We start from the raw sequence: 13,445 nt of genomic DNA, 5'->3' as shown, positions 1-13,445 counted from the left end.
CTGACGACTGAGAGAGGAATCTGGTATTCCTCTTCACTGATGCTTCATTCCTGGACACACAGTAACTTCAGTCCTGCTCTAAAATTGATAATAGAAACTCCAGTTTTCTGGTTTCCACTTTTGTCCTTTACACCACATCACAATATTTATAAATCAGATTGTACAATCTGAGGTTAAATCATCTATAAAACGGGACGACAGCTTTTCACACATATTTTCACTGTCACTGAGTCAAATAGATTTCAGACATGGCTTTATTCATCAGTTCCACCTTAGAGACTCTTTTTATGAGAAAAGCCTTAATGATTTAATCATTAAATCATTAAATCTTTAGTATAAATAAGACCTTTTTAGAGGAGATCAGTTCAGAGTTGAAGCCATTTAGAAACTGAATTTCACCTCAGCTCAAATTAGCAAAGACAATTTGAAACAATTTTGGTTTATTTTATTTGAAGTAATTAGGGATTAATAGAAGAAATAATACGTTTTGTATAAAGTGAATTAACAGATAGGGCCCTGTGACCGATTATGAGCACTGATGATTTCATTGTGTGTGTGTTAAGAGAGGCTCATGGGAGATGAAGGATATCAGGGTATTAGAAGAAGGGAAATGAACAGAGCAGTGATCATTTTTCCAAAAATCCAGTTAGCAGAGAGTAGTCATGTGAATGGGAGAAAAATGAATAAAAAGTTTGTCACTTTAATGTAGTATAGTAACACAAAGAGCTATGCAGGTAATAGTCCAAAACATGCATATAGCTGTTCCAATGGAATAGACGAGAAAGAGGGAAATCAAGGTTTAGTAACAAGAAAGGTATTATTTTTCATTCTCTGCTTAAGACTCCAACTCTTCATAAAAACACTTATTCCCTTATGTTTACAGAGTGGAAAAAGGCAGAGAAGTTCCAGGTACGAGTGAATCAGCACTGCACAGATGCATCAGTGATGCTAAAATACAATTTATAAAAACATAATCACAATAAAGACATTTACATTTCAACTATATTTCCTTCTATTTCCATACAAATGCTGAACTTAAAGAATGAGATTCAAGTTCAGTGCTGACTTGCCTGTAGCAAATGTAATTTAGCATTATAAAACAGCAGAGCTTTTCTTAATCAACTGCACTGTGAAATTCTGTCTTTTCTGTTTTTAGGTGAAATCACTAATCAACTAGTGTTTCTGTTTTCACCAAACATGTTAATCGTTAACCGACTGGCTAAAAGACAAATCAGTGTTTGTTCATTCCTGACGGTAAAGCAATGAAAAGAGTTAATTTTGTTTATTTTGTTAGTTTACCAGCACATGATCTACTGTATAACATTGAAGCAAATGTTATATAAAGTAAGTGAAATAACTGATATTTTCTACCATAGTCTTTTAATCCTTTAGCAGACACATTAACTCATTTTTTGATACCAAGCTGCCTGTTCTTGTCTATATCTACAGGACTTTATCTATGCACACAGCATCTGATTCATGTGAATGAAACACCACTACAATGCCTTGTAAATCTATTATTTTTTATTTTATTTTGGAATTGTTCTTATTCCAACGTAAATAAGAATGATTTATGTACATGTATTTTGTATTTATTGGTTTTAGAATTTGCATTAAGCACTGATCAAATCAAAGGTTTGTATTTTTCTGTAAGCAAAATCTTTTCTATCAAAAATAAATCCAGTACTTTAGTAGTTCTTCTCCATTGTCTTTTGTTATGGTGTGCTTATGGTGTACTTGTATTTTGTACATACTGTAGCTGATGTGTCATAGACATATGGTACAGACAAACAGTACAGACAACTGAGTGTTAGATTCGAAACTAAATTTGTATAAGAACAAAATTTGTTTTTATACAAGTGGCAATACTGGCGGCAGCAGTGACAGTAACAGTACGGAACACCAAATATTTTACATCTAGATTTTATATATAATACTTTCTGACTAAGTTTGTCTTTAAGTATGTTGAATATATTATATTGTTTTTATAATAAAAATCATGTAGCTGATTGATTTGGTGATTTGAAATGTCTGTGAAATTGTGCATCTCTCACATTTTACAAAGATCATAAACAACTTTGTGAATGTATAAGGTCTGTGTGATGTGTTTAGTCTTCATATTTCCATCTTCTACAAATTCTAATAGCAGCTTTCTAATAGAAGGCCTCTATATGAGCACAGAATTAGACCATATTTCCTACTTCCGCATTAAATTTGGAGTAACTGAAAACAGCTCTGTTAAAGTGATGTGGCCTGTGCTCATATAGAGTTCAGCTGCCCTGCTGTGAGCATCTGTATATGATGAGGAGTTTTCAGTCTCCATATTTCCAACTCCTGTATCTTCTAATAGCAGCGTTATTAGAATGCAAAGGTAAGCGTCTTTTATATGAAGTCAAATTCATTTAATCAACATACAAACTAGTGTGATATGGATGTGTAATCGTGGCATGTCTTTATTCTATTAAGCACTTTTCATAGTGGACATCATTTCAAAGCAGTATTATAGAAACATTGCAGTAATAATGATTCAAATGTTGTCATTCATATGTTACATAGTGGACGTGCAATTTGGAAATCACTGTTAACCTCCAGACAATACATTTGTAGGAAATTTATATATAGGGACTAATATATACAGGAGTTGGACAAAATAATGTGAACACCTGGTAAATATGCGTTATTTTTTCCTTCTATTTCTTTACTAGGGTGTTTTACCACCCTTTGCCTTTAATACAGCCTCCAACCTTCTTATAGATTCATACAACTTTGGTATAGTCTCCAGTCGATCGTCGTTCATCAAAACATCTGCCAGTAGCTTCAGAGAATCCGCTTCTCGCACTTCTCTCCAAAACTATCCATAGTGGTTTGATAAATAGTCAGGTGATTTGTCTGGCCAGGGCAGATGATGGCGTTCATCTTGGTGCTCCAACTGTCCATTATGATTATGACACCATCTTTTTCACATTTTAGCATCAGTGTCTGTGATTAAAGTTTTAGCAATTTCCACTCTTTCATGGATGTTGGCTTTATGAAGTTCTCTGTGGTCGAATTTTGTGGATACATGTCCGCAATGTGAATATTGAGGTTTTCTGTCCCTTCACTGCAGTAGTTCTGTGTTGTTTAGACAAAGTCCTTCTTAGTGTTCAACATGTCTCTGTCATTCACTTTCAGTTTTTGACCACTTTTCTTTTTTTTTACAGATGTCTTGCCAAGCTTTGTGTACACAGTTATATTGGCAGTGTAAAGGCTTTTGTTCTTAAACACCAAACAATTTGGGCTGTGAATGTTACAGACACTCCTGCTAAACAGGCTCCCTTGATTTGCCCTTTTTGGAAGTCTGAAAAGTTATCCATTTCACCCACGGCTTTACTAAACACTGGTGAACACAACTTATACTTAGACAACTTATACTCATACTTAGAATAGAGAAAAGAAAAGAAAAAATATCATTACAACATTTGTTTTTTTCACTGTATCCTCTGTAGCCTTTCACTAAAATGTATTATTCTCATTTCCTAAAATGTATTAATGCATGTAGAGGTACAACCAGTTAAAAAGTACAGTTACCAGTTACTCATAATAAAAAGTAAATGCTGTTTGTTACTGTAAGCGATGTGGTGGTTTCCACATCTCCGTTCTCTTAGTGCTTTGTCTCATTTTGCTCTTCATTTCCTTTCAGTGGTGACACAGAGACGCTGCAAGCAGGTTCATCAATTGAACGTAAACTGTGTTCAGGGTGACAGTCTATTTCCTGCCTAACCACAACCCACCCGATGCAGTCTCTGACAGTAAAACTATGCAGAACCAACCAAGATAAAGACATCCTATATATCCAGACATCTCTCCAGCATCAGAGCACCAGAGATGGTCTGTGAGGAAAGATGATGAAATGTTACACTTGATCTGAAAGACATCAGATTATCCAATGGTGGTTTTTATGACTGTCAGGTCTACAAGGATCAGGACTGCCTTAATATAATTCGATTTAACCTAAAGGTCAAAGGTGAGACTGCCAGTTTCTGAAATGAACAAATAATAAGGAAGCCTGTTTGTAACTTTGGTAAGTAACTTTGGATTCTGTTCATCCAACCCCAGGCTCTTCAGTGTTGCTGCCATGCTCTGAACATCCTCTACAAAACAGAACTGAACGAGTCACTTGGAAAGTTGTTAATGGTCACCAGTCAACAGATAGAACCCAGTATTGCGCTCCATACAAGCCCTCAAGCAGCACAGAGAAACTCCTGAAGCCTCTGTATGAGAGGTCAAAACAACTAAAGAACGGATCTTTACTTATAAGGAATGCAGTACACACTGATGAATTGTGGTATCGGTGCAGAGTAAATGAAAAAACCTGCTATGAAGTGATGAAAGGTGTGTTGAAATGCAATATTTCTAAGCCTATAAAGTCTCAGTGCAGACTCTCTGACAGACATTGATTAATTTGAAAGATTAAGTTAAGCTATGCTATTAAAATGTGACCTGTGGTGAAGATCAATAATCTAAATTATTGTTTTGATTATGGTAATACAGTAAACATGTAAGTCACGTAACGTTGTGGTGATTGTAGCCTGTGGTTAGAGCAGTGAGTATTATAAAGCAGACCAAAAAAGTTTGAGAACCACAGGGTTGTAACATGTTTGGTTATAATATGAATGTGTGAATGTTTAAACAAGCTTGTAGAAAGTTAATGTTCATCTTTGAGATAATTCTATACATCTGTGACAAATTCAAATATGGATATGATTTAGAAAAACACACACATGTGTGTATATAAGGTCTAACAGCTGAATATGTATATCAGAGCAGAAACACAATTGTGTTGAAACACAGTTGCATTAAAGGCTTCCAAGACAGTGGCCTCCATAATTCTTAAATGGAAGAATTTTGGAATAATCAGGACTCTTTCTACAGCTGGTAGCCCAGCCAAACTGAGCAATCAGGGGGAGAAGGGATTTGGTAAGAGAGGTGACTATGAACCTGACAGTCACTCTGGTTGAGCTCCAGAGATCATGTGTGGAGATCACTGCAGCACGTCACTGATCTGAGTTCTATGGTAGAGTGGCCAGACAGAGGCATTCGAGCACCCAGACAAGACAATGCAGTACTTTATGAATATCCTTGAGTGGCCCAGCGAGAGGCCGGACTTGAACCAAATCAAACATCTCTGGAGAGACCTGAAAAGGGCTATCCACTGCAGTCCCCATCCAACCTGACATGGCTTGAGAGGATCTGCAGAGAAGATTGGCAGAAAATCCCCAAATCCAGGAGTGCAAACCTGTCACATTATACCCCAAAAATACTTTAGGTTGTAATTGCTGCTGAAGGTGCTTCTACTAAATGCTGAGTTACAGGAATAGGAACTTAATCAGACTGGCTCAGATGATGATGTTCATTTAAGTATATCTTATTAATCACAGATGCTCAAACCCCAGCTGACAGTCCTGTTGGTCAGACTGAAGACAACAACAGTGATGAGAGTGAAACAGTGATGACTAACCTGACAGTAGTAGTGATGACCACAGTAGTGTCTCTGTGTGTCCTCATATCACTGACCGTCTGTGTCATTCTATATTTTTTAAGAAAACAAAGGAGCAAAATCAACAGCCAAAGTCCACAAATTCTGAGTGTGTTGCAATGAAGTGTGAAATCCAGTTCATATCATGCCATCATGATGATGAAATGAAGAAACTGTAATACTATAACTTTTATGCCATTTTATGATGGTGGAAGTTGATCACATGGTAAAATACTTCTTTTTTTTGTCTTGTAGTTGAATTGAACTGTCTTCTTCCATATATTAACCTGAAATTTCAGGAGGTAAGTGATATTCATGGTAAGTCCTTACAACATATGTGCAATATACTTGATGAAGTGTATTTAATAAAAGTTGTTTTCTTGCAGGGTTGGATATCCCTTTGTATTCTGTAGTTTACAAACCATGACCACCTGTAAGTTACTGCAATGCAATAGTTAAAGGGGTCATATGATGCAAGTTTTCCTTTCTGTTTGGAGTGTTACAAGCTCTTGGTGCATAAAGAAGATCTGTAAAGTTGCAAAGACTAAAGTCTCAAATCCAAAGAGATATTCTTTATAAAAGTTAAGAGTCAACCACGCCTACCTAAAACGCCTCATTCTAACACGCCCCCACATGGCTACGTCACGATGTGGAAATATTAGCATAATGCCAGCAAAGAAAGAAGGCGTGGTTTCAGGAACAGCAGTAGTGTTGATGCAGCGGGCTTGAACTGATGGTAAAACTAACGACATTATTAACTGTCTTGATAGTTACATTGAAAGCTGAAGCTCGCGATTATGGTAAGGGGCGTTACATTTCCGACGCGTGCTTGTGGTGTTCGGCCAATCACAATGCACTGGGTCAGCTGGCCAATCAGAGCAGACTGCGCTTGTCAAAGGAGGGGGGCTTTGTTGAAAACGACGCGTTTGACAGAGGCGGGGCATAGAGGACCTACAATAATGTACAGTATTTGAAAAATAATGTGTTTTTTGAACATTAAAGCATGTCAACATATTCTGTTACACCAAATACACAAAATAATGATCTTTAAAATAGCATCATATGACCCCTTTAAATCGTTCACTTCATATCTGTCCTGAACATAAAAATATGTTAACAATTAAGCTGGGATAAAATCACATAATTTTGGTTTGGACTAATTTACATTCTTTACTAAAAACTTCATATAAACACATTCACAACAAATGTGAAACATGCCAAATGTAACACTGCACTTCCTCTCAAGTCTGAATTTCATGACTGGCATAAACTACACAACAATATATGCTATACGTATGTAGCTTCCATTGCAATTTTTAAGAGTTTTGTAGAATTTATTATCTCACTTTATAGAATGGGCATCTTGTACAGTATGTATACTGTACATCTGCAAAGTGCACATAATTCAAAGAATTTACTTTTTGCTGACCAAATTAATTTGTAAACTTTATCCCCCAACAGCTGGCGTGAACAAACAGAAGCTCCCGCGTGCAATCCAGACAACATCTATGATAATAGAATGCTGTGAAATAAATTACTGTTTTTAATGTTTGTTTGAATTTTCTATTTTTGTTTTTAAATGAGTGTAATGCCTCCAGCAAATTTTCATAAACGACTTAGTATTATACAATGAAAATGCTTCTTCTATGTACCATTTTACCAAATAAAACAACTTAAATGCAATTTTATACAGATTTATAGCCATTGATAGAAGGCCTTGCCTTATAGGGACTGACATAACAGACTTTACTACACACTAAAAAGTCTTTAAAAATATGACCCAATATACTGTGTAAATATGAGGGATTTTCCCACATTTTATTTTTCAAGGGCATTTTAATTTATGCATTGCACTTTAGGGTTGATGGAAATGTCTATAAACTGAATGGAAAACATACTGGCATTGATCAGCATGCTTACACTGAGCATATCAAAATATGATAAACAGAAACTTGCTTGGCATATTTGATGTGTTTATATGTAAATAAAAGCTTAAATTAAATCTGTTCATCATATAAAGCGATCATGTCTATCATATATTTTTATATATTTTTTAAAATATATAAATTTTATATATTTTTATATATTTTAATAATATTTTTATTGCAATACACAATTTAATTGGGCTATGGCTATGGTCAAAAATTGATTAAATAATTTCATAAATTAAAATAATATAAAAAATAGCCGTTTGCAACATCAAACGACAAGCGGCATAATCTGCTGTTTTAGTACAGAGGAAATAAATGGAAATGACAACGGAAGCCCTGCAAATTCAAGGTAAAAATGTCCACATCCACTCTTTTGTTAAAAGTAAGGTGGATAAAAATACTTTTTCTGGAAAACAGTGACAACAATGCCGATTTGTTTATCATTTTCAACTCATTTGAATGCATTGAGCTTCCAGTCTTTTTGGCCATTTGTTCATCGTTAACATTAACAAGTTTGCAAGGCTTAAAAACAAGATCAACAAATGTAAATTGGAGTGAGGCAGCAATGACCCTCTGCAAATCATTGTTGTTGAGCACTGCTGATACCTCACTCTGCCAAAAAAAACATCTGTTTGGTTTTGATAATCATGTATATGCGCTGAAACCATGCGTTTTAAAGCCATATCAGTTTAAACTTCTGATATAGTGTTTTCTGATATAGGGAACACATCCGAAGCACGCGCACAGAAAGCACGTGAGTACTAAAGTAAGTTCTGTTTCATGTCTTATTGCACTTAAACTGTCAAATACACTGAAGTTTATGTTTAAAACACACATAAGTTACAAAAACACAGTCGGTTATGTGTGTGAAGGTAAACAGCTGGGAAAGAAATTGCATGTTTATATTAGATCTGTGCATTAAGTGACAGCAGTGCCAAAACATGCAGATTAAGGGGCGTGATATTATAATAAGACCCCCTTCCTGCTCACCAAGGGAGCGAAATCTGAGCGCCTCGTTTTTTTTCACAAGCTTGCAGAGAAAGGCTTACCAAAACAAAGTTACTGAGTTGTCCTTTTTCACGGTTTCTGGGAGATGCACTTAAATGCGGAAAAAGTCAGATTTTCGCGATATGTCCCCTTTAAGTAAGTGTGTGTGACTGAGAGAGACGATAATGGTGGAGTATTTAAAATCACTTTTCATATAAATAAGTTTTGTTTTTTTAATAGAAAGCAGTTATGGCTGATTTGCTATTTTGATGTGCTTGGTGCAGTATTCAGAATATGATCTACTACAGTATATGTGCATGTATGAAGTCCATTACTGTAGTCTATAATGTAATGCTCACTTAAGCCTGCAGAGGGCAATGTGTGTCTCTTAAAATACTGGAGTGTCCAGACTGCTCACACTTCTAATATCTTAAGGTCTTTACCTTTCTAAACCTCACTCACAAATGATCTTCCCCCAGATCAGCCGCACACACTGCTCATGCTGTGAAAAACCACTGTCACACCCTGTTCATCACATCATATGCACATCCTTGGAATCACAGAATCTCTTTATAAATTAGTAAATCTCAACCTTTTGACGCAAAGGAGTGTCGATATGTGTAAATTAATTAACCACAATACATTTTTGATTCCAGAACTTTCAAGAACCACTGTTCCAAATATTGACAATAAATAAATAAAAGTAATATTAAAAAAAATTTTTTTTTTAAAGTTTTACATTTGAGTCCTGTGATGAACTGATCATCTGACCAGGGTGTTTCCCCTACCAGAGATGCTGGAATAGTCCTCCGAATCTCTGTGACCCTACAGAGGATAAGCGGTTTGGAGAAAGTATGCATGGATGTATAGTGTTACACTGGTAGACACTACTGTCAAACCGTTTTTTTTTTTTTTTCTCAGGAGGAAGATCCAGCAGGCTCGACAGTCAGCTCTGGAGTCTTCAGTGCTCAGCTCTGCTCTGATGATGATGATGATGATGGATTGTCATGAATGATGGATGATCATTCCAGCATAACCTCCATCCTCACGAGAGCAACCTACAGACCAGTTCCTGCTGAAGACTGAGAGAGGAATCTGTGGAATGGGGTGTGCATGAGAGTTGCCCGTTGATTACGGAAAAGAACTGATGCTTCATTTTTGGACACACAGTAACTTCTGTCCTGCTGTAAAACTGATAATAGATAGTGAAACTCCAGTCTTTTGTTTTCCACTCTTGAGCTTTAACTGCTACTCCACATCACCATAATTACTGTATAAACCAGATGTGCAATCTCAGGTTAAATTATTTTATGTCCATAAAATGGGAAAATGGCTTTTCACACACCGAGACACCTAACATTTTCACTGTCACTGAGTCAAATAGATTTCAGACATGGATTTTTCATTAATCTAGACATCAGTTCCACCTTAGAGGGCCTTTTGTGAAAGAGCTTTAATGATCACTTTAATTTGAGTGTAAAAAAAAGAGAGTTGAAGCCATTTAGTAACTGAATTGAGAATATTACTGACCTAATTTGAGACCATAATGTTTTAATTTTAATGTTTTAATTTAACTTAAGTAATTAAGGATAAATTGAAGAAATAAGAAACTTTCTTTTGTATAAAGTGAATGAATTCAGATGGAGGGAACAGGATTGAATTTAGTTTTAAGTTTCCAATCACTGATTATGAGCACTGATGATTTCATTAGGTGAATGTTAAGAGAGGGAAATTAAAATTGCAGTTTTGTACATCTTTCCAAAAATGTCAGTTAGCAGAGAGTATTCATAGTTTTTTACAGTGTAACATAGCAAAAGTTAGTCAAAGGGAAATGGCATTAATAATCCAAAACATGCATCCTACCTGTGTTCCTGTTTTACAGCCCTTAGAGATGAGAAATCAAGGTTTAGAAAGGAATAATACTTCATTCTCTGCTTAGACTTCAACTTTTAATAGGTGTTTACAGAGAAAATGTATATGTTATCTTAAAAATAACTAACTCATGTAGCTAACTGTTTTCAATTTATTTAAAATGTATGCAAAATTGCACGTCTCTGACATTTTGCACAGATAACATTTCCTACTCTGGCTCTTCAAAAACAACTGTGTGAAGGTAAAAGGTCTTGTGGCCTGTGCTCATATGAGTTGTTTTGCAGTGAGCTAAACTCGAAACTATCTATTTGATGGGGTGTTTTTAGTCTTCAAACTGCATTTCCATCCTCTACATCTAACAGCAGCTTTCTAATACATCTGCTATTCTAAGATTTAAAAGTAGCAAATATGACTCCCCATTGCTCACTGAAGGCCTCTATATGAGCACAGAATTAGACCATATTTCCTACTTCCGCATTAAATTTGGAGTAACTGAAAACAGCTCTGTGAAAGTGAAGTGATGTGGCCTGTGCTCATATAGAGTTCAGCTGTCCTGCTGTGAGCATCTGTATATGATGAGGAGTTTTCAGCATTCTTATTTCCAACTCCTGTATCTTCTAATGGCAGCGTTATTAGAATGCAAAGGTAAGCGTATTTTATATGAAGTCAAATTCATTTAACCAACATACAAACAAGAGATATGCATATAATCAATGTACTGTGGGTGTGTAAATGTGACAAGGGTGTGACATGAATATGATCAATGTCATTCATAAGTTACGTAATTGTTACTTATTTGTAAAAAAAATTGTTAACAATTGTGCTAAAAAAAATGTGTTCTGTTAGCTAGTGTGTAAAGCTTAAATTTTAAAGCAAGAAAGTGTGTCACTAAGGACAGTCTTTGTTTTAATTTGTGTGTGTGTGCGCAAAGATTAACCCAGACAATATATTTATCCAAAATTGATATAAAAGTCAGTTTATAAATTTAATATTGTTATACACAGACAATCAAGAGGATCATTTGATTTTTTATTTTTTTTTAATTGTAAACCCTTTGGTGGTTTCCTGTCTTTCTATGTCCCAGTTCTCTCAGGATGTCTCATTTCTCTTTTTTATTCCCTTTTACCCGAAACAGAGAGACCCTGCAAGCAGGTTCATCAGTTGAACATAAGCCATTTACATGGTGACAGCATGTCTATTTCTTGCCAATCAACAACCCACCCGCTGGATTCTCTAACAGTCAAACTACACAGTATCAACCCGGTTAAAGACATTCTGGTGTATCCAGACATCTCTCCAGCATCAGAGCACCAGAGATGGTCTGTGAGGAAAGATGATGGAAATGTTACACTTGATCTGAAAGACATCAGATTATCCGATGGTGGTCTTTATGACTGTCAGGTCTACAAGGATCAGGACTGCCTTCATGCAACACAATTTTACCTGAGTATTATACGTGAGAATGCAGATTTTTCAACCAAGCTAATAACCACCATTGGAGAGCCATATACATGTATAATATGACTACTTCTGTGTTTCTCTTGTTTCAGAGTGTAAAACTTTGAACTCTGTCCATGCAACGCTAAACTCGCAAGTGTTACTGCCATGCTCTGAACATCCTCTACAAAACAGAACTGAACGAGTCACTTGGAAAGTCATTAATGGTCACCAATTAACAGATATAACCCAGTATCGCGCTCCAAACAAGCCCTCAAGCAGCACAGAGAATCAGAAAGAGCTTTATTGCCAAGTGTGTTTACACACACAAGGAATTTGTCTTGGTGACAGAAGCTTCCAGTGCAGAAAGTGCCGACATGGTGCAGACATACACATAATTTAAGGTAATAAAATGAAATATAACACTAATAGTAAAGAGAACAGACAATAATAATAATTGTAACAGTTAATAACAGCTGCGGTAACATTTATGTTACCAACAACATGACTGTGCTGTTGCTTTTGACAGATCAATAGACAAGTTAATTTACATTTTAACAACTTACATTTTGGCCACAAAATTGCCAGGTGGTCTAATTTTGCTCCATCAACAAAAATACTTCCAAACAAAGTCAAAGCAGAACGAAGTGTTGCGTCTTGAGTAAGGCGTTATACACAGACAATCAAGAGGATCATTTGATTTTTTATTTTTTTTTAATTGTAAACCCTTTGGTGGTTTCCTGTCTTTCTATGTCCCAGTTCTCTCAGGATGTCTCATTTCTCTTTTTTATTCCCTTTTACCCGAAACAGAGAGACCCTGCAAGCAGGTTCATCAGTTGAACATAAGCCATTTACATGGTGACAGCATGTCTATTTCTTGCCAATCAACAACCCACCCGCTGGATTCTCTAACAGTCAAACTACACAGTATCAACCCGGTTAAAGACATTCTGGTGTATCCAGACATCTCTCCAGCATCAGAGCACCAGAGATGGTCTGTGAGGAAAGATGATGGAAATGTTACACTTGATCTGAAAGACATCAGATTATCCGATGGTGGTCTTTATGACTGTCAGGTCTACAAGGATCAGGACTGCCTTCATGCAACACAATTTTACCTGAGTATTATACGTGAGAATGCAGATTTTTCAACCAAGCTAATAACCACCATTGGAGAGCCATATACATGTATAATATGACTACTTCTGTGTTTCTCTTGTTTCAGAGTGTAAAACTTTGAACTCTGTCCATGCAACGCTAAACTCGCAAGTGTTACTGCCATGCTCTGAACATCCTCTACAAAACAGAACTGAACGAGTCACTTGGAAAGTCATTAATGGTCACCAATTAACAGATATAACCCAGTATCGCGCTCCAAACAAGCCCTCAAGCAGCACAGAGAAACCCCCGAACCCCCTGTTTGAGAGAGCGAGACAACTAAAGAACGGATCTTTGCTTATAAGAAAAGCGGTCGCCACTGATGAATTGTGGTATCATTGCAGAGTGAATGAAAAAACCTGCTATGAGATGAGGCTGGTGATGAAAGGTGTGTTTTTAAAGCATTATTTTGTAATCTAATCTAATTGAGCAATAATCACATGCGCAAGAGTGCTGTTGTCCCAAACATCATTCGGCCACAAATCAGAATCAGGAAGAGCTTGGTGACAGAAGCTTCCAGTGCCGAACAAAGTACAGACATAGTG

At 36.2% G+C, this 13,445-nt stretch overlaps 2 protein-coding genes across 2 annotated transcripts in view; both read left to right on the top strand.

Moving 5' to 3' along the window:
- LOC107677031 (cingulin-like) overlaps positions 1-9,525 on the top strand; it is a 25,379-nt gene extending 15,854 nt beyond the window's left edge. Inside the window, exon 22 of the mRNA XM_016471818.1 lies at positions 9,489-9,525. Within this exon, the coding sequence (XP_016327304.1) occupies positions 9,489-9,512 (24 nt within the window). The 3' untranslated portion in view covers positions 9,513-9,525. The remainder of the gene's footprint in view (positions 1-9,488) is intronic.
- A 1,352-nt stretch (positions 9,526-10,877) lies between these two features.
- Positions 10,878-13,445, top strand: part of LOC107677019 (uncharacterized) — a 4,867-nt gene continuing 2,299 nt past the window's right edge. Inside the window, exons 1-5 of the mRNA XM_016471800.1 lie at positions 10,878-10,956; positions 11,441-11,761; positions 11,856-12,050; positions 12,502-12,873; positions 12,968-13,288. Coding sequence (XP_016327286.1) covers positions 10,878-10,956; positions 11,441-11,761; positions 11,856-12,050; positions 12,502-12,873; positions 12,968-13,288 — 1,288 coding nt within the window. The remainder of the gene's footprint in view (positions 10,957-11,440; positions 11,762-11,855; positions 12,051-12,501; positions 12,874-12,967; positions 13,289-13,445) is intronic.

The sequence above is a fragment of the Sinocyclocheilus anshuiensis genome, unplaced genomic scaffold (genome assembly GCF_001515605.1).
Source record: "Sinocyclocheilus anshuiensis isolate Anshui unplaced genomic scaffold, SAMN03320099.WGS_v1.1 scaffold620, whole genome shotgun sequence".
NCBI classification, from domain to species: Eukaryota; Metazoa; Chordata; class Actinopteri; order Cypriniformes; family Cyprinidae; genus Sinocyclocheilus; species Sinocyclocheilus anshuiensis.
This window is presented reverse-complemented; position numbering and strand designations above follow the sequence as displayed.